Source organism: Falco peregrinus, chromosome 5 (assembly GCF_023634155.1).
Source record: "Falco peregrinus isolate bFalPer1 chromosome 5, bFalPer1.pri, whole genome shotgun sequence".
NCBI lineage: Eukaryota > Metazoa > Chordata > Aves > Falconiformes > Falconidae > Falco > Falco peregrinus.
In genome coordinates, this window is record NC_073725.1 from 54,054,928 (window position 1) to 54,076,604 (window position 21,677).

Genomic DNA, 21,677 nt, shown 5'->3' on the forward strand with positions numbered 1-21,677 from the left:
TTGTTTATGTAGATATATTTTTCTGTTTGTTTTGTGATATTAAAATAAGCAGAGCAGAAAATGATAGATGATTTTTTTTTTTTTTGAGTAACAGTCACTGTCCAGATAAGGTGAGGGCTAAAAGATTTCTCTTCTTCATACCACATAATATGCCATTTTCATTTTGTGCTGCTTATAACCCTGAGTGTCACAGCTTTCTATTCTAGTCTGAATAGTCAATGAAACATTATGAAGCCGATAAGAAAAGCTGGTCCCTGTTACTTGGCAACGGCTGTTAAGCAGAGCTGAGTGCTGTTGATTGAGGAGATTAGCTGCCATAGATAAACCTCCTCTTTTTGCTGCCCTGCTGCTTATCTTTCCACCCGTAACAAGTTGCACCAAATATGACAGCAGTCAGTGGTCTAGACAGAATATGAACTTTGCAGCAAATGAAGTTTGCGCAAAAGACTTAGGGTGCTGACTTTAGAATCTTGAATGTATTAAAATTTGCAGGTTGTTTTCTGGACTGTCCTTTCTTGACTTTGGGGTGAACATTTTTATTTGAAAGGTTGATGCTCCAGTTGAAGTGGGATGTCCTGTTCCTAAACTGTCCATTCATGAACACTGAAAACAGCAGCAAACAGTTTTAACAGTTGTCTCTGGCTCCTGCTTTTAGTCTCTGGCTAAGAGTCTCTGGCTCCTGAAGAAATAAATGAAACATACTGTAAAATTACTGCAGCTACTATGTATGCAGAAGTTGGATTACAAGATAAAAATTGACTATTTTGATTGATGCCTTTGAGAGAAAATGCTATAGTGGATTAAACAGAAACGTCTGGATGCATCAAAAAAGGTTTATGTCTGTACATGGCTTGGAAATCTATCTAGTTTTGGTATATCCAAATTACTTTTCATCACAGAAGCATTTTATTGACTGGAAAATTAGAGCTGAAATATGGCTAAAGGATAGAAGCTGGTGGCTTTTTCCCTTCTTCAGTTTTCATGTTTCTTTTTCCTCTAACATTTAAACAGTACTGGTTTATCTCTTTGCTTTCATTAGTGAGTGTGCAGTTCTGTTTATGGTTTTGTTTCGGAGAGGCCTCCAGTGATGTCCATACCAGCACCCTGGAGCTGGCCTCCTTTTGCAAACCTTTCTGTTGGCCAGAACAGGAGTGTAGGCTGGGCTGGTTGAGTATCTGGGGAGTAGCAAAGCACTGGCAAAACAGTGAAACTTTGAGATGATATGTTTAAGAAAAGTAGTCTTTGTGTAGAGAACCGGGTGATATTATCTGTCTAATAAGTGTCATAAATTCAGCAATATTATTTAAATGTGTGTTGTTATTTTCAGTAATCCAGAAGAATCTTCAGAATATATTATTTTAAGTAGAGGCATTTTTCTCCACTCAGGATTGAAATCTTTTTTGTTAGTTCTATCAAAACATATTAAGAAAAAATGGTGTCCACCTGTAAGAGCATTCAGCTGGAATATAAGAAGAGATAAGTGTACGTACTATTTTCTGTGTAGTTTTGTTATCCCCAGCAAGAACCTGGCCTTTCATAAGCAATATAGTTTGAGGGAGAAATTTAGAAAGATACAGTATGGTGCTCATTGGTAAACTATTATTTCAGTGGGTATTTTTGCTGATCTTGTAGTCCTGGCTTTCAAGTTTTTTAATTTTGCATCTTTGATGAACTGTTATTTCCTCCTTTTGTGGCATGAATACTTCGTTCAAAATTATTCTTATTTATTCTGTCTTCTTTTAAGAAGTATATATGCTAAGTATACAACTTCTGCACTTAACCACTCAAATTATAGCTTACATTCAGCTCCCAAACTCCTGTTAAATAATGACTTTTAATTGTACACAGTATTTTAAAAAGCAGATTACAATTTATCAGTGTGTTCAAATGTTAAATATTTTCTGTAAGTTGTATCTATTCTGTGAATAAAATAGTAAGCAATTTGGGGCTGCACATTTCACATGCGTTGAGGGGTCTCCGCCCCCATTGCAAAAGCAGAAAAATCTTGCTTTCCAGGACCATTCTTCTCGTAATTTCAGACTTTACAAACCATAAGTTGCTATGAACTATAACAGACAAAACCAGGAAGAATTAAATACTTCTGAAACTGCTCCTAGTCCTGTTCCAGATCTCTGTTCCCATATCATTTCATATCTCTGCATGCTTACTTAGAAAGACACAAGATCATCCTGTATTCTGGACTTCTGTGCTGGAAAAGGCATTTCTCCATAGGGCTTTTTCCAGCCTGTAAATAATCTCTTTTGCTTCTCTCAATGTCCTTTCCAAAATTTATCATTAATTTTAAAATGTGGACACCAGAACGCTATATTCCCATACTGACATCATCAGTGCTGCAAACTGAATGATGTCACCTCCTTATTCAAACTTATTGCTGTCATGTTCCTATATCCACAAACCTTATTAAAGCTTTTGCCCTGCTATTGTCTCAGACTGAATGCTGGGGTCTGAACCAAGCAAGGAGGACTGTAATGTCTCATGCCCTTCACTTATTGCCATTAGCAAAGCTGCGGGCAGTGCTCAGGCTCTGTCACATGGGGGGTATGACAGCTATGTCCAGAACTCTAATTCATTTTGATAGGAAGAAATTTTCTGGATGCAGCTCCTGATGGGTGGTCCCAGGTATGTAACATCATATTTAGCTATTTTAAAGCACAGTTTGCTTGAAAACTGTCAGATTGTTCATGCTTTCCAGACTCTTCAGCAGAAACTGTTAGCATCCCTCTTTCAGTTTGAGGTGAGATTCTTGGCTGTTCCAGTGCCCGTGCGTAAGCTGCCAGAGGCAGCTTGATGTACTGTGGCTTCTATAGGCATGCCTATATTTCATACCTGAGCAAGGTGCAGAGATTTCTGAGATATCTCCAAACAGTCTCAATCAGTCTACAGGGTGCAGCACTCTGTGAAGTTATCCTAGTTTATAAGTTTCCGCTCCCCTTCATAATGGAATGCATTTAAAATTTCTGCTGATGTGTTCAGCTTGGCATAACATAATTTTTCATAATTTCTGTAATACTTTGCAGCTAGGGAACGTGATAGAGAACTTTATTACTATAATTTCATGTATGTCTGAAGTAAATTCCATTAGGAATAAATTCAGTAGCTCAGATTACAAAAGTAATCTGCTGTCTCAATATATATTGTCCTGGAAAGATCTAGAAAGCTGCAAGTTTGGCAAAGGTCAGAAATAAACCAAGTTTTCTCTGTTAGACACTGCACCTGATGAATATGAATGGAATGGTCATTAGTCATGTTTTCACAAGAATACTGTCTCCTGCAAACCTGTAATAACTAACTCTTAAAATATAAGCTCTTGACACTTAGCACAAGTTAAAACTTTCATTCCTTTGTTTTTAACACAAAATTAAAATTAATGCAGAAATCCATTTTGCTGAACATGTTTCCTTGTAGAATTATTTTTACCTTGGGAATACAGATGCAGGAGCAGCTACAGCCTGATCACACAGTGAAGACACTGCCAGCACCAGAGTGATTCTTGGCACCAACCGAAAATGTAATGGGGATCCTCGAAGTGACTGAAGTACGTCTCGGCGATACTTGGAAAATTAGTGTGCATAAATAAGCATTAGTATATTTGCATCTCATTGCTTCCATAAATAAATTCCTAGTCCCTTCAGTAACCTCTGTTCATAAATGCATATTGAGTAAAAAAAAAAAAAAAAAGAAAAAAAGAATTGTTCATGTTTCATCATTCCTCATTGCTCTGGCTTAATTTTAAACAGTGCAAGCAAATAGGAGCTCCATTACTCTTCCAGGAGGGAGTTGAACAGCTTCAGAATAGTTTCTCCCTGCTTGAAACTTGTTCGGATTCACAGTGTTCATTTTTGTCTTTTCAGTCCATTTCTCCCAATAATGTCATAAATAATTAATCAACCAGGTTGCATAAACTTTTCGTCTTCTCCCATAAAGAACCAGAGTTCAATGCTTAAGGATCTATGTGGCTACCTCCTTTCTTTCCCTTTTCTCTAAATTTCTGTAGTTTATTTGTATCTTTCCAGTAATGTTGTGATCAGAATTTGGTGCAGTATTCTGTCTTTTGGAAATATTTTTTTTTTCAGGGGGTGTGTGTGTGTGTGTGGTGTGTGTACATGGCTCAGATTTCTCACTGATGAGATAGCACTGTAAAGTATAAATTTACATGTTAATCTTAAAGTCCAGTGACTAAATGAGCTAAAGAAAAGGAGATAGCTTCATTGTAAGCCTACTAATACTTGACTTACACTTCAATTTAAAGTATTTCTCCTCTTGGAGGAGGATTTATATGTTTAAGCCTTTCCTTCCTTTTCTTTTTAGTAGCAGTATTGACAAAAAAAGGAGCTGCCGTTCAGATGATTTTGATTGCAAGCTCTTTTTTCTTAGAGACATCATAGTTAATATTGAATATGCAGTTTTTCTTAGAAAAGCCCTCTTTAATATATTGCAGTTAGTTTCTGGGGGTTTTTGTCAAAGTTTTTCTCAAGTCTGGATCGGTCTCTGTGACCAGAATTACAGGCAGATGATTTCTGTGTATTACAGACTATAGCAGTCATCTGGATGTGGAAGATGTTGGTTCACTCGTTGCTTTGTCATCCTTTGTTGTCCTCATGATGGAGACAAAAACATAGCCTTCATTCCACATAGTTACCTAGGCTGTGGAAAATTGAAATCTGGTTCTCTGAGAAGTACCAAGTTATTCAAGCATTATTCAACTTGAACATTGGCTCTAGCAGTAAAAATTTAAGACTTGCTTTCTTTTCATCTCTACTTTTTCCTTTCCTTAAACTCCCTCCCGCCCTTTCCTCCCAAGGCATGGCCATTATTTCTGTGGTTGGGAGGCTGACGTACGACCTGTTGAGACTGAGGTTCATTTCTGTGCTCTGAATCGCGGAAAGGAGGCGTTGAAATCTGAACCTCTCATTCGCTCAGCTGAATAACAGGGGCGCTTTGGAAAGTGGGCAGCACTTCTTTTCATGGAGAGCCTGCTCTCCTCTTGCTTTGTTAAGCTGTAGCTAGTTTTTTTCACAGTCCTTTTCTTCCCTCCTTTTGCTGTATTCAAGAGAGAGCAGGACTTTTTAGTTAGTTTCTCTACACTTTGCATATTTCTGCTGTAATGTAAAAAAAACCTCTCAAGTGAAAGTGTGTGTAATATTTTGGGACTGTACAATGCACCACTTAAATTAGCAGGTTAGTACAGAAATAGTTCCTGAAATGATATTTCCCCTCTGTTGAAGGCTGTTATCTTTTTTTTTTTTTTTTTTTTTTTTTTTTTTAATGAAGGAAGAAGGCAATCCTCTAGAACTTGCTCCCAGAATTACTCCTTGAGACAAGGGGACCGTAAATCCCCAGAAGAGCTATTTGCTCTCAGGCATGCCTTGGGATGATACGAAGTTTTGCAAATCCCAGTCCTATCACAATGTTTGCACAACAGCTGACCAATGCTGCTGTTAATGTGAACATTTATCTTTTAATATAAGCACTTTTGTAATTACTAACATGCTATCCAGTTCTTTCAGTCAGCAGAAATATTCTGGTGGTTTAGGTTTTGGGTTTTTTTTGGTTGAAAACAGGCTGTCCATCCACTTTTTTCCTTAAATGTGTTTCCAGATAGGTGAGGAGGGGCATTAAACCTTGTCAGAGGTCTTTTATAGGACTGTGAGGTGGTCTGGCTTTCAGCAGAACTTAAAAAGTTGCCTTTGCCTTCCAGGGAGCAGTTTATTTAGTAGCTGAGGAAGAGTGTATTTACTGCACTGTTAGTAAGAGCGTCCATGGCATGGTATTTTCTTGTGGGATTAATTTTTTCTTCCCCCAAGGTTAGTGTATTTTACATTCTTGCTGTTTTCTTCTTCTGGTGTTTCTACTAAATCTACCACATAAATCGACAAAAAAACGTGTTTTGTGTTTTACTTACGGTTGAGAATGTATTTTTGTTGCATAATGTGCTGTGCCTTACACGCCAGCAGCAGCAAATGCCACCACTGACTCTGTTTCAAGCAATCCACACGCTACTTTGCTCACTTGTAATAACGCATCCCTTCTAAAAACAAACATCCTGGCCTTTTATAAATTTTATTTTCGTGTGGTATTTCTTAATTCTAAACAACTGCCTCACAAACTCCCAGGCATGTAGCAGCCGCCCGGGGCCGGTAAGGGCAGGGTGGCCGGGGGGCCCACGGCAGGGCGCGGCGGCGGTGACCGCTAGGTGGCGTCATTACCGCTCACAGGCGGCTGCCCGGGCGTGGGCGGGAAAAAAAGGCGCCAAAGTGCTGGGAGCTCGCGGCGGAGCGGCCGCGGTGCGTGAGGCTGGTCTGTGAGCGTTTGCTGCCTGAAAGCGCTGAGGTAACGTCTGCAGAACACGGCAGGAGAAACGGCGCTGCGGAAGCCGCAGTTGCACGCTTTCTCTCTCTGTGGTCTCTGTAAAGAGAATTTGAAAGTAGATGCATAAATTATGAACAAATCTTTTTAAATAAATGGAATATGAAAAATATGCTGTTTGCTGAAGAGCTTACTTGTAAATGTTGAATGTGGGTCTGTGGACTGTATCTTTGGAAATAAGCCTGCCGGTATGCAGCTCGATGTCCTCTTCAAGGAACTGCAACACTTAATTTTTAATTTTAAAATTTTTAAAAGGGATTTTGAAAACAAGCACCATACTGGAGGGGAGTAGCAGGGAGAGAAGAGTAAAATACTTCAATAACCTGCTTCGTACTTCCTAAAACATTTAACATCTGTGGACCTTGAAGTCCAGTATCATGAGACTTTTGAGATGCAAATATTGCGTTTCCCATTGGAAAATGATTCAGGCTTCCTGGTAGGCAACTGGGGCTCTAACTGTGGCTTATGAGACCTCAAGTACTGGCCTTTTCATTAGTCCTAAACTACTCTTGGACCTTACAGCACCTTAAACTAGAAGCTGGGGGAAGGAGTGTGAAGCAATGCCCATACTCAGTGAGAAGAAAGAATCCTTTTGTTCCAGGAGGTTAAACTGCTGCAGAATGGTGCCCACTGCAAACTGCAGAAACATGAGAGGAAGCTCCCTGATTAACTGCAGGAGCACAAACGATACAGTCAAAGGTGGCAGCAGGTGCTGTTTGACACACCGCTGGGTCCGTGGACTTTCTGGTTTACAACACAGGAACATAGCACAACACCTGCAGTATGGGGCAAAACTTTATTTTATACAAAGCTCTACTTTATGTTATTTCAACAGTTGTCAGGTTGTTAGGGCAAGGAAGATGAAGTGTTGGTTGACCCACCTATGCGCGTACCACCATCCAGAGAGCCACTGCCTTTCTGGCTGCTGCAGGAAGTTTGAAGAGCAGAACCAGGTGCTTCAAAGCATCTCTTGAAGGCTCCTTTCAAAGGTCACTTGTCAGCGCCATGTGAAAATTTCACTGCATGTAGGTCTAAATAATTAATTACTGCAGAACACAGTCTTTTAATTTACATCTATCAAGTTTTCATCAGCCTGCAGACAAACTCCAGTGTCTCTACCAGTCCTCATAGCTTTGCCCAGTAGCAAAATACTCAACACAAAATCATTCTTTTTTTTTAGCTGGTGTTATCCAAAACACCTTAGTTTCTGTTGTTGGATTAGCCATACTTAGTGATTCCAGGATGGGATATTTTTCTGTAGCCAAGGATAGCTTAGTATACGCTGGGGTGGGGTTTTTTTTGTTTGGTTGGTTGGGTTTGGGGTTTTGGGTTGGTTTTTGGGGTTGGTTTTTTTGTTGTTTTTTTTAATTAGGAAACACTATTTTAAAATAATTGAATATATCAGCTGCCCACAAATAGTCCCTTCAAGGTCCCTTCAGTGCAAATTTCCATAGACTTTTCAGTATCCGTTAAGCATGTGATGTCTGTCTAACTTAGCAAGTGAACCTGCTGGTGCAATCAACTCTTCAAAACTGTTTTAAACTGCAGTTTGTTGTGTTCTCCTTTTAATCAATTCAGTACCTAGATGTCATGAATGCAACATGATGCTTCCTTCCTCAGTAGGTAATAGAGGTCATAAATATCTACTAATTCATGGCAAGTAGGCAAAAATAATGAATGAAGATGGGACTTCTCTGTTTGCTTCTAAACCTCTCTCAAAAATCACCCTTCTAGAACTTGTATTTTGACTTGTTCATGGTTTAATCTATCAGTTGTAATTTTTTCACTAGAAGTTGATAAATATTCAGTGTAAATAGATGTTCTGTGCTCCGGGGTGTTGTCTTTAATAAAAGAGGTTCATCTGCCATTATTTGAGATCTTACTGGGCACCTTGGTTAAGTTAAATTTCTGTCTTTTAATCTTGGCATCTAACTTTGCAATATATATTTGTCAAAATTCAAGATTTTAAATAGCAGCTTGGACAAATTTATGCTTGTATTCTTTCTCTAATATTAAACCTATTAGCAAAACGGCCAAATAGAAGCATCTTGCTGTCTCCTTGGGTATATTATTCTTCTGTTTTAGTCTCTTCTATGGAAACAAATGTAGAAGCCATCTAAAAGTCAACATCACCATGCTGTTAACGCAGATGTTTCCAGGTCTAAGTATAACTTTTAAGATATTACTATGGAAATTTCAGATACTCCTTTTTGCTAACGGTTAGCAAATGATAGCACTTTAATAGCAACCATATGTGTATATTGATCGGTTGTCTCAACCTTCCCTCATTCTGTGCATGTGTAAAGAGCAGATGTCTTTTGCATATTACGTTCCTTCTCCGAATACAATTTTAATCAAAGTTCAGTATGAACACACTCTTAACAGCTATAGGCAGTGGATGGCAGTTATTAAAGCATCACTCATGCTTTGAACTTCCTCTGCCATATGACATTTACTGTAGAATCTGGGTGGCTTTTCCATTTTCCATTTTCCTTTTTGCTTCCTGACAAATTTGGGCAATTTGCTTGTTGGAGGCTATTAGAGATCAAATGGGTGCATGACAGGGTGCTGAGACACCGACTGATACACTGCAACAGCCACACATTGCCCTGTGCTGAAGGTGGGTGCACCTGGTCTGGAAAGGTATGCCGTGTATTTACTCACTGTAAAGATCACAGTGGTTCTGGATAGTTCATGGCAGAGTAAGCTGGACAGCTTTTAAACATCAGCTGTACCTTAAGTGAAAATTATGTTTATGCTGGACTAAAGCCATTTCTGAATTAGGGCTACATCTGCTAAATAAATTTATTGGAAAGAAAAACTAGGGGAACTTTTGCAAATGTATTTTTTGTACAATGGCTCCTCCTTGCCTGTTTTTTTTCCATGATCTATGTAACTTGAAGTTTAATTAAAAGGTACTCTGAAAATTGAATGCTTAACCTAAATTTAATTTTTTATGTTTTAAATCTTGCCACAGAAACCTTGCAATAAAAAACAAAACAAAACAAAACAAAAACCAAAAAAAACCCCCAAAACCAAACCAAAACCCATAACCAAACTAACCAACTCTAACCAAACAAACCCCGGCATCTCCAGAAATAGAAAAACCTAGGAAAATTCCTACTTTTTAAAAAAATGCTACTGAACCGAGCTATGAAATCTACTGTTTGCACAACTCCAGTCCAGCTATAATCCCCACTATAAAGATCCTCTGTACTTTAGAGATGGCATTTGCCAACCACTCCTTGGGGCATACTACTCCTTCTCCACTCTCCTAGTACTGCATTTAGCAAAGCAGAGCACTATTTGTGATTGCAGACTCTTCAAAGCTTATTATGCCCATATTTCAAATACAAAAGCCAAAGTAACTTGCAGTTTCTCCCTAAGCAGTCCCAGTGTTTTTGGATAGATTGTGTAATGCAGCTTGAACTCATGTGCTAATTGTTAATTTTAGGCTTTAAATAGGTTTTGTTCTATTGAAAGGTGGTAGGCTAAAGGTTTCTGTGAACTCTGGTTTTAGAAAAAAAGTTTAGGGCTCTTTTAGAATTTGTTAGTGAATCAACTTTTGCATCTGTGGTGATATCTTTAAATGATACCTAATACAAAATACTTTAAAGTATGCCAAATGTGTATGCTTTTCTGAACTCTAAATGCAGTATTAGTTGCTTATATAATTTTGTCCTAATTATTTGTAGCCACTAATGGTGGTATTCTGAAATGGATCTGGCGAGTTCAAATTATGCTTCATTTTGAATGGTCTTGCTCTTAAACACTGAAATGTTCTTCTGTTCCTTTCTGAATCAAGACCTTATTTATTCCTGTTATCCATCCATTTACAAGTGACTGCTATTAATATACCTTGCTTGTTTCCAACTGCAACAGGTTTTTAAATGGAGATAAATATTTTAATCTGCTGTTAGGCTGCTTTATACATTATTCGGCAGAAAACCAAACCAATTCTGTGTCTGTGGTTTCTAAATTAAACCTAGTTTCCAATAACAGAATTAGACTCAGAGGTAAGTTTTTAATTTGGATTAATTTAATTTGGCAGTTGTAAGTGACAGGAGGATTGGAAAGCCAAAGAAAGAAAAAGTTGCCTAATTTCAATGAGGTATTTGTGTTTAAGACTGAAGGCTAATAATACCCTTTTTTTCTGCATCCTAGATTGGTTTATTTTCTTTTATGCCATTATTTGTGTTTAGTGAACAGCTGGGCCAGTAGTTCCCATTTGTAATCTTTTAGGTCTGTGAAGTAGCAGAGAAAGTAATGGACATTTGCAAATTAATACGTACTGTTATTTTCTGCTAATCTGATGTAGCTATCCTTTTTGAGCGCAGAGGTAATATCAGAGCAGACGTAATTACCGTGTTAAATCTAGTACTGCAGTAGAATATTTTGCTAATTAAACTTGTTGCATTTAAATTGCTTCCTTTGGATCACTATATAGAAGAGAACTGTTTTGAACAATAAATGAAACCACGTTCTTTCTCAGAGGCCTAGGATTGCAGATGGTCAGATTGCATGTGAAGCACCTAGGCTCTGAATTAGTCTTTTGTATGAAAGAGAGAAAGGTAATTTGAAAGTTTGAACTCCCTGTTCCTCCCACACATACACAGGAAGCTTGTCTCAAAATGAACAATTTTCTAAATAAAGACTAATAAGAAGCTAAATTAATTAGAAGGTGTGATTTGAAAAGACATTGATGAGAAGAGTCTGTCATTTTAGACAAATGGAATGGAGCTAAATAAATTAGGCCACATTAATATCTCATTGTTCTGTGAGCAGCTTTCTTTTATTGCATTCATTAGAGGGTACTTCTTGAAATGAGCTTTTACTAGCCATTACGGATTCAGTTCTCATTTACCAATGCCTAACACACAGTGCCTGCATTAAAAATGTTTCAGCAAATCCTCATAGTTTCTGAAAATTAATATTTATATTTCTGGATGCTGCACTTTTCATCTGCAACATAGTAGGCACCGAACATTAAGACTTTTCCCACTGAATTGTCAGTAAAGAAGTCTTACATTAAAAGACTTGGGAGGCAGAAATCAGAAATTTATAAAATAAACTGTATGCATAACTTGTACAGTAGAATCTTCCTCCAACTAATATTCTTTCCAGTATTTATTTATTTTGATAGAAAATACACTCTCTCATGACTTCAGTAGTCCTTTGATAGCTTTTTAAAATGTCTTTTAAAAGATTCCCTCAGTATATAATTAGCATATATTGGAAATGCGCATCTTATCACGCATTTCTTCCTCTCAAAAAACAAAGTCTATATTTTTCCTTTTCTTCTCTCTCCTGCAGATGGAATATTTGGGCGATGTCAGCGAGTGCCAGTGGTAGACATATATAAATATGACATTTCACCTCCTGTTCTTCAGCGCCTAAGGATCATCCTGGAGAAGCTCTCACACAGAGGTATAGTAAAAACTGGAGTAGGGTTAGTTGTGCTGCGTTACAATTATCTTGTGCTCCCTCTGAGGTGATGTCTTCAGAAGTTTCCAAACACGGTGCCTTTCAGGCCCAGTAGTGCAGACTTTATACAAGTATAAAGCCGCCTGACTCACTGAATCTGCGACAAGGACTTGGTGAAGCAATTTCAGGAGACGTGCTTCTTCCCTTTGTAGTGCATGTCTGTGACTGACACTCTGTACAATGAAAGTTTAGTGTCTATGAATGCTGGTGTCATATAAATAAATCGGCAGGAAAGGAAAATAATTTACCACGTATACTTTTGCACCAGAGCATAGTTTAGGGTGCACGGGCAGAAAACACACAACTTACAGTTAGGTAGAAACAGTTCTTAACTTTCAAATTAATTCAGATAAGCAGAACTGCTCTGATTTCATTACAAGCTGCATCTACTCTGTTTCTTTTAATTTTTATTTGGTTTTCTGAAGTTAATTTTTGTGCTTTTTCTAAAGCCAGAAAGGATGTTAGAGCTTCTGAATGGCATAACTTGAACTAACAAACCAAAACTTGCATAAAGTGAAAGCCAAAAAAGGTGAATGAACTTTCTAGGTACTTACACATGAAATAAAGCTGTTAGAATAGCTGCTGGACCAGGAGATCTTTGTAATCTAAATTGTTCCAAGAGGACTTTTGGAATGGTTAATTTTGCATTTGCGTCATTTGTGTGGATATATCCTAAATATTTTCCACTTCCAATTTCAATTACAAACTCGTAATGTTATATTAGCATGATGCTAGTTTAATTACTAGAAAAAATTGATTACTTGTGAGTTCATGTCTATACTTAGGGGCTGGACTTCTAGTTTGGAAACCACTTATTTAGAGGATCAACAAAATTTTCAGAGATTTATTTCCTTTCCAGCAGCCCATCCACATGAAGCAAACTCATAAAAACTTGATTGTAGTAACTCCTGACTGATTTAGTTACATGTGAATAGTACTTGTGGCTCTTTAACTTGTCATTTTCTAAAGGCTAAGTTATGCAAGCAAATTTATGAAAATACTATTTCATCAGGGTAACATTGTACAAGCAGAAAAGCTAGTATCTGCTTTATGTTTGAATGTAGTAAAGAAGGGGGGCAGATTCATCGCAATAAGACAGCTAAATTGATATCTAAATTGATCATATCATAAATTGATCATGGACGGTCAGCACTCATTTACATTGCCTGAATATCAGTGGTGAGTCCTATACATGTAAAGCTTCCTCCATGGGGATGTCAGAGGTGAGAGACTTGCAGGAGACCCATGCCCTGCTGGAGGGGCACATTCAGAGGCTGGTATGATACCCCAGGTCATCTCAAAAGATGCTTACCTGTCTCCATTTCCCTGACTACCATAAGTTTTTAGTTAATTCCACACAACTGATGTGACTTCCCCCTACTAAATGCTTCTCTGATCAATAAACCAACCCTTCCTAGGATCTGTCATGAGCAACCCACCTCCCTGGATGTGCCTGTTGCAATAAACTGCAGTATTCCGTCTTTGAAGGAAACTTAGGCCTTGAAACTTGGACTTGTCTCCTACTTTTTCATAGCAAGACAATGACAAAGAACACAGAGAATGAAACTGTGGTGGAGAATGAAAACACTTTAGCTTTTATCATTTCTTAGACATGACATTTAGAGGTGCATACACAAATGTGTATATGCTTTGAACTGATATAAAACTTTTGCAAGCATTTTTTGTGGCCTGTGGGTATCCCAGTGAAGGGAATCCTAAATATGTCTGTAAAAGATAACAGAATGTTTGAATGCTCTTGTTCAAGTGATTGATGTGATAAAATCACTTTTTTTTTTTTTTTTCCCTCAGTATCCTTAAATTCTGAACTGTTTAGTGAGGACAGAAATATGGAAGGAGTAGAATCAATACAGTCTATCAGATTAATGGATTACTGACATCAGATTGCTAAAAGAAGACTCTGCTCTTTGCTAGTGCTATCAGATGTAGTACACCTAGACCTTAGGTCATGTTTTTTGGCTGTGGTGGTCACTTGCACAGTTTCCTCCTGTAAATTGTGTGCAAACCACTATGACCACTTCTGCAGCGTGGATAAGCAAGATGTCAAGACCACACAAATGTTTCAGGTAACCTCAAGAAAGGGCTTAACTTTTTCAGAAGTCTTATTTCCTTTGTAGTATTCCATTCTTGTCTGCTCCACAAGATACTGACTAACTCCACATGGTGATACTCACCTTCCCTGGAAAGGACAGGGGACAGCATCTCATCTCTCCTTTTTGTAAACTGCAGGACAATTTTCTTTTGAAAGACTATATAGTAGGTCCTATAATAAGCAAAACTTTATTAGTAAAGTCTATATTGAATACTTTCTATTTTTATTAGATGCATATACAGTTAAGGACCAGATATTTTGGAGGTTATTGACTTGTTAACTAGGTTCTTATTTATTTATTTTTCTAATGTGACTTGTTTTTTCTTTTTTGTTTCCTTTCTGATGTTGTCTTGTAGTATTACTAATCACCTCTTTCTTTCTAGCAATAGTCTGTTGACATCTGTTTCCACGGAATTAAAAATAATAATCCATAGAAAGCCTCATAAAATTTACATCCTCTTTCTTTCCTGTTTGCTGATCACTTCTAAGTGATGCTTATGTTTGAATCATGGTCCAAATGGAGGTTTGTATGGTCAGGTGCTGTAAAACAAAGGACAACATGATATGTATGGCAAATATAATTTGTGATTCTGCCAGCTTGAAATGTTTACTACAATAGGGAAGCATACGACAGAGGCTTAGATGAGTGACACAACTGATGGTAATCTGTTTAATAAAGGACTTTGACTAAAATTGAATTCAGGTTTCATAATGATATAGTTATTATGTCTTCTTTACACATTGAGTCTATCTTTGTCTACATTATCTACTAGTAGGTGATAGAAATGAATGCCTTGGAACATTAGATAGTTTCCTACAAAGAAATGATCTGTTAGCATTCAAATACCCTTGTTAACGGCATTTTCACTCACACTGTCCTTGAGTCAATCAAATCTTTCTAAATACTCTTCACGAAGATTTTCTGAAGATTCACTTTATAAATGTGACCATATGGGAAAAGCACTTCTCATAGTTGCTGAAACATGATGAATCACTTTCTGAAGTTGGTAGTGCTATAATTCATAATTTATGAGGGCTTGAAACATTTCTCATTGATAAACAGGACAATAAAAAGGATGCTGTTTAGATAGGACTAAATCAGTGGAAAAAGGAAATGAAGTATCAGGATGGAGGGGTGAATAAGCAGTGCCTGAAGGAAATGGAAATACTTATCCCTACGGCTGGTCTTCTACGTCCTCTTGTCCAGCTTGGGAGAAGACACTTCTTGGAATATACCAACAATGATAAATCATCTATGCACTTTCCTGTTTGACCTGAAATGCACAATTATTATTTTTTTTTTACTTAAATGGATTAAATAGATTATAAAATGTTTTCTTTTCTTCTTGTCCCAACAATATTACTGTGAAGACAAAATGATCGCATCACTAAGATTCTTAGCAAGCCTGTGGAAACAGTTTCACACTGATTATTTACCTATAAGACTAGAAGTACAGAAAATGGGATAGAAGGACTAATCATGGTACATTATAACTCAAGCAGTAATGCATAAATGATACTTGAAATAGTAGCATAAGCAATCATAAAAGAGAACAGTAGTATTTCTCAACTTGATTACTCCAAGAAGGATTTATGTTAGTTTTATAGAATAGTTTCCAACTAGTAATTCAGACTAGGTGATAACATGGTACTAAGTCTGTGAAAGCGCAGCTGCCATAGCAGTGAGCGTTATTGACAAAAGAGCTCAGAGATGGAGCCTGGAGGACACACTTCTTAAAGGTATCAGAAGAAGTGTGTTCGCTCAGAGTCACAAGAAATGCCCATCTGACTTAGAATTCTGCCTCTGGGCGTGGCCACTGTGCCTGTTTAGGGAAAAAATATAAAGAAAGTTCAAGCATACAGAAACATTTTACAGCGTTCATACTTTCTCAGTGTTACGTGCTTGGCGGCATATGGTTGTCTTGAACTGGAAGTCATGTTCTTGTGTTTGCTATATGCCCTGTGGACACTGTTTCTAGCACAGTTTGACATAACACTGTGTATTAGAAACAAAGCATGTTAGCTAATAATCAGTAGTTTAGCTTCTGTCTCATGGTTCACTTAAATATTAACAAAGTTGCAGCTGTTGACACTTTACTGCAGGAACCATGCAGCATGAGTATGTCAAAAAAAAAATCAGATAGATGTTTTTTTGTTTTTAGTAAGTTGGAGTCATTACTAAAAGATTCTTGAGTATGTTTGTTGCTACTTAATTTTTGCTGTAACACTTTCTTGTTCAAAACTTTACTTTCAAAGAAAGTTTCACATTATTATGAAGAAAGTCCTGCTTAAAGACATTTAAATATCGACAGTGTTATTAAAAGAACCGAAAAGAATAGGATATAGGATAGACTTTTTAAATTCATGTAGCTCAGGTCAGCAAGATGTTCAGGAGAGGCTCATGGGCTGTGAAAATAGGCAACAGATTTACAGACTATTTGAAAAAAAATAGCACCTTTTTCCTCTTGTTTGTTTTCTTTGCAACCCAGGAAGCTCTTGACAGGGAGGAAAAAAATACTTGTGCTAAATTAATTCTAAGCAGTTAAGTGTAAGGTGATTAATATAACTTTGCTAAAAATAATTTTATACTCTTACAGCAAATTTGTTTTAAAAAAGAAAATGATTTACAATCAGTTAACTTGAAAATTGAAATGGATGTGACTTGTCACATGCAGCATGAATTACGAAAGGGTTGCTAAATATTTCAGTCAGGACTATTTTTCAAGGAAAAGTATCATTTGTTACTACAACAAAGGTAACGGACTTGAAAGTAAACCTTTATAAGCTCAGTTTTGAAATAAACTTAAAAGGAATAATGCAGTTCTTGCACATATTTGCAAGGTGATTATCACATCATTATGGAAGTATATAGAAAGCTGAAACCAGGAGAGGTGGGAGACAGCAGGTTTTTCTTTGAATTCAAATATTGATATAAAGGAAGGCGAACTCTTTTTTTGGCCTTTAGGAAAAAAAAATATATTTGAAAAGAGCAGTGCATTTACATCAAATTTCCTGGGTATCAGCTGGGTCCAGACATCTGTGTATGGAGCAAATTCTTCTCCTAGACGGTGCTGAAGCCAGGAATTGAAGCATAAACCCCATGACATGCTACACTGGAGGAACTCAGCCGGGACTGGACATACTTACCTTCTGCTGGTATCACTGTCATGCTGCCTTAACTTTGTGGCTCAATGGACAGTAATGCACTGAAAAGAAATTATTGCCTGTATTAAGTGCTAAAGCACCACTGAAATTTTTTGGTCCTTAAAGACCTAAATAGAACTTCAGAAAACTAAGAATGAGTTTCAGCAAAACCAAAAAGATTTATTTATAAAGCAGAAAGAATACATTTTGAAATAATTTTTGCACACCTGTGTGTTGCACAGCACAGAACAAAAAAATACAGTTGTTTTTTTTTTCTGTTTGGTTTCTTGTATGGATGCTTTGCTTACCAGACATAATCTGGCATGATGTTGCCTTCCTCTTTGCCATATAAGACATTTGTGAAAAATGTTCTTTTCAGGAAATTGGTATTTATGAAAAATGTGTTTTCATTACAAAAATTTATTATAGGAGCAAAGCAGATCCTATGTATTTGGGGAAAGATATTAGAAATTATAGAAGAAAACTTTTAAAATATATATTTAATTTTATCTGCATCCATAACTGTTGTGTAAAGCTTTTTGATCTTGTATCATTTCAGTATTGCTTTTCTGGAAGATATGTATGTCATCCCAATAGCATCATATTCCTTTTGTTTAAAAAGAATGATCAATCAGAGCTTTTACTTGTGTTTTTGATAAGATAACACATTAACTAGTATGCTTGATAGAAAGCAGAAATGGTCTGCATGTCTCCTTTGTGTCATGTTTCTGTCAAACAGCAGTGACGATTGCTGACTAAGACCAGGAAATATTAAATTCTTTGTGGCCCAGATAACTTTAAAGTTCTTCCAAAGGAAGCGAAGAAAATAGTGATAATATAATGCAAATACCAAAGGCTGTCAATCAATTCCTGCCTTGCCTCCTTTGTTTTGAAGATCTCTGTGGCACCTCATGGATCTTAACCTGTGCATTAATGCTTAGTCTTTTCCATGAAGTTTTCTGTGCTGGTTCTTCCACAGTTTGTTCTTTTTCTTGTCTTTGAAATTTGGAGACTGCCTCTGTTTCCTCCCTCTCTGGAAAAAAACTAAAGAAGTCTTTTCTTGTTCCTGTTGGACAGCACTGAGCAAGGTCACCAGGCTTCCCTGGATGGCCTTGTTCTCAGCATTAAACTGAGCAACAGCTCAACAACAAAAAGTCTTTGGATTTGGGTTATTCATTAACTTGTTGCTCTAATAATGTCACATGTGGCTTGGAACATCATTCTTACTCTCTTAGGTCATTCTTTAAAAAAATTAACACGTTCCACAGGACCTTGGTCTGGGAATACACTAAGCTTCAAGTGGTGTGGGTACACAATATGTTTTTAAAACACACTCGAACACACAACAATCAAATTGCAGTTCATTGACAGTTGTTCCTATACTTGGAATGTCAGCAAATGTCAGCTCAAGCATCAGATTACTTCTTTAGCTGCTGTGTTCTCCAATAATGCTACTCTTGGAAATTGTGAGTAACAGTATAGCATATCCAACCTAATTATGCTGTTTTGTGTCCTTAATTATAATATATTTACATATTCAACATAAGACTATTTTTTTATCATTGCACTACTAGTGTTTTCTTCCTTACTTGTTTATTACTAGGGAATTTGTTTTCCTTTTCTATTTCTGTATTCATTACATTTGTCTGTCTGCAGCTTTTATCTCTATCTACATGGCCTCACATTCTTTTAATATATCAACACTTAATGACACCTAATGCTTGACGTATTTTTAGTTTTATAAAAGGACATTAAATTCTGAAACATTTAGGCTTACTTTTTGAAAATCATGATTTTAATTTTATTCATACAGAACCTCAATAGGGAGATCAGGTCCCTCACAGTACACCATGGTATGATTTGAAGCTTTAATTTGTTTTAGTAATCAGTATGAATTCCTACAATTTTTTTTCTCCTTTGCTCTACAGAATATATATACACACACACACACACACACACGCACACTTTTCGCTTAAGATGTTTTCATTCTTTATCTTATGGCTTTGTCAGAATGCTTCTGATAAATGTAGCAGTTTCTGCCAAAGGCTGGCTGATATTAAATCTCTTTTTCAGTTCCACTTGTGTTTTCTTTCATGCTGATTCTTAGCATATACTCACTGTATTTCACAGGTTCTCCTGTTTTGTTTTGCTTATATATGTGTATGGTCATGGATCAACAGTGCAGTTCATGATAATAAAATCATACCATCCCCCAAACACTTGTCAGTTGCTCAATTTCTCTTTTGAAGCTTCTCATAGTCTTAAAATGGCAAAAAGGACTTTCCCCTAATTTTTAATCTTTTATTCCCATTGCCGTTTGGTTTCTAATTAAGCATTGCACAGCATATTTAACTGAAGTGTCTCAGATCTTTTAGGAAGACTTTAAATAATCTTCCTCTGACTTAGCGTATGTCAAACAGCTATCAAACGACTTTCTTATTCTTGGCCCCATTTTGGGGTTTCTGTGGGGTTTTTTGAATGCAGTATTTTCACATTTCTTTAGCATGGTCAAAAAATTGACATTCTTTTCCTTATTTTACCTGTGAGCTACCCAACAACACAAAATATCTGACTCAGTAAGTATAAGGTTGCTGAGTCTGCAACATTTTAGAAACTGACCTGTTCCTTCCTTTTAGGTTTTTATAGCTCCACTTGCTTTTGTGAAGAGGAAAAATTCCTGTCTGAGCATCCTCTAGTCTGATACATTCCGAGAAAGCTGGTTTATCTTCAGGTGCTCCTTCACGTTTGCTGTTCTATTACTTTTTTCTCGTCTGATAAAAAAATGCTGTTAGAGATGGTAACACTCTCTGTGCATCTATCACTTTCCCTTCTAGTAGTTTTTCATCTGTCCCCAGTTTAAACAGTATTTGACCAGACTTGAGCTTTTCTTGTGTAATAAATATCATGAAATGCTTTTCTAGAAAATCACTAGCTATGTAGAGGAGCAAAAGAGCATTAGTGTCACTGCTGGGCTAAAATCAGCTGTTACCCATTTGTTCAGAAGCAGCTGGCTCTTGCATACACATTACAGCCAATGCATTATTTTTGTGTTTTGGAGCTGGTCAGACTCAACCTGCATTTTACCCAGCTGATAGGCCAAAAAAGGTATCTAAGATGCATGGAGAGGGGACACAGATACTGCAGAAAAGTGCAGGGAGTGTGATATCAGGCAGGGGGAGAGCATGCAATACAAGGGAATAGCATAGCTGCTCTTCTGAGCTTGAGAGGGTTGGTCCAGAAACTTGGGCTCAGGGTGCTAAGAAACTTTTTTGTAATGAAAGGAGTTGACTAAAAAGGCAATAGGTGGGGGAAGAGGGACTGTAGATTTTTTTTCTCTGTCAGGCTCCAGCTAGCTGACAAGCAGCAACTGATCTGAGTCAGTGTCCCAAATCTGGCCCTTGAGGGAGCTACTTACCCTTAGAGATACCATCACACTGATTGACTTAATTGATGGCACAATGAACATGGTAAAAATATAGAACAATCTACAAATGATAAAGATATGTTAACCTTACCCAAGAATTTAATTCCATAATCACTGAGTTTTATTTAATCATGTTTTGTATTAATTTTTTTCTCACAGTAAGTGCCTGGTTTATAACACATTGGAATGTCTTTGCTGTGCTCAAATGTTAAGAAATAACCATGGTGAAAAAAAGTCTCTGTTAGTTGTAGGAGTAAAGGAATGGAAGGAAGGTCACACTTAGTCACAGATGTGACCCACGGTTGTTTCTGTACAAGCACAATTGCACAACTTGAAACTGACTGCAACTTGTATGATGTCTTGGGTATTCAGCTTTGTGAGTTTCCAGGCAGTTTGCATTTGCTGAGATATTCCAATGAATACATGTTTTGCGAAAAGATCCCCTCCGCGCCTCCCCCCCACCCCCAATTTTTCAAGGAGCTATTATGTTGCCATTTATTGCTATATTTGCAAGATGACATCTTTTGATGGAGTATTTTTTGCAAACTTTAAATTCCACATTGGTCCTCATTAGGAGCTGCTGGTTGATTTCCTTCATGGCAAATGACCAATATGCAATATTACATATCTGTCCATAGTGAAAAAGACTTTCTGAGAAATTGTTAGGGTATATTACAAATTTCAAATTTACAATTTCCTTTGGTGTTGTCCTTATGTGAAAAATTTAACAACTACAGGTCAAATAATTAATGTTAAATACATAGAAATGCTTAGAGGAATCATGGAAGTGCTGATTAGGTGGACATCTGGGAGTTATCTAGTTCAGTCTCTGTCTAAAAGCAGGATAACTGGAAACTGTATCAGATTGCCTGCTTGAGTCTTGAAAACTTCCAAGGAATGGAATTTTAAAATCTTTGTGTTTTACCCGAAGTTTGACCTGTTTGGCTAGCCCCTGAGAGAAGGTTCTTGCCATGTGCAACATAATCCTCCCACACTACATCTTGTGGCTTTTGTTCCTTGTTTTATTATCAGTCAAAAGTAAGATGAATTTGACTCTGTTGTGTTTTAAACTACCCTCTATGCTGCTGTAGGCTGCATTGCTGCTGGCTAAGGTCCACTCGTAGTCGC

At 37.1% G+C, this 21,677-nt stretch overlaps 1 protein-coding gene across 1 annotated transcript in view; it reads left to right on the plus strand.

Annotated features, from left to right (window-relative positions):
- PTPRN2 (protein tyrosine phosphatase receptor type N2) overlaps positions 1-21,677 on the plus strand; it is a 663,741-nt gene that overhangs the window by 160,131 nt on the left and 481,933 nt on the right. The window contains exon 3 of the mRNA XM_055804928.1: positions 11,701-11,814. Coding sequence (XP_055660903.1) covers positions 11,701-11,814 — 114 coding nt within the window. The remainder of the gene's footprint in view (positions 1-11,700; positions 11,815-21,677) is intronic.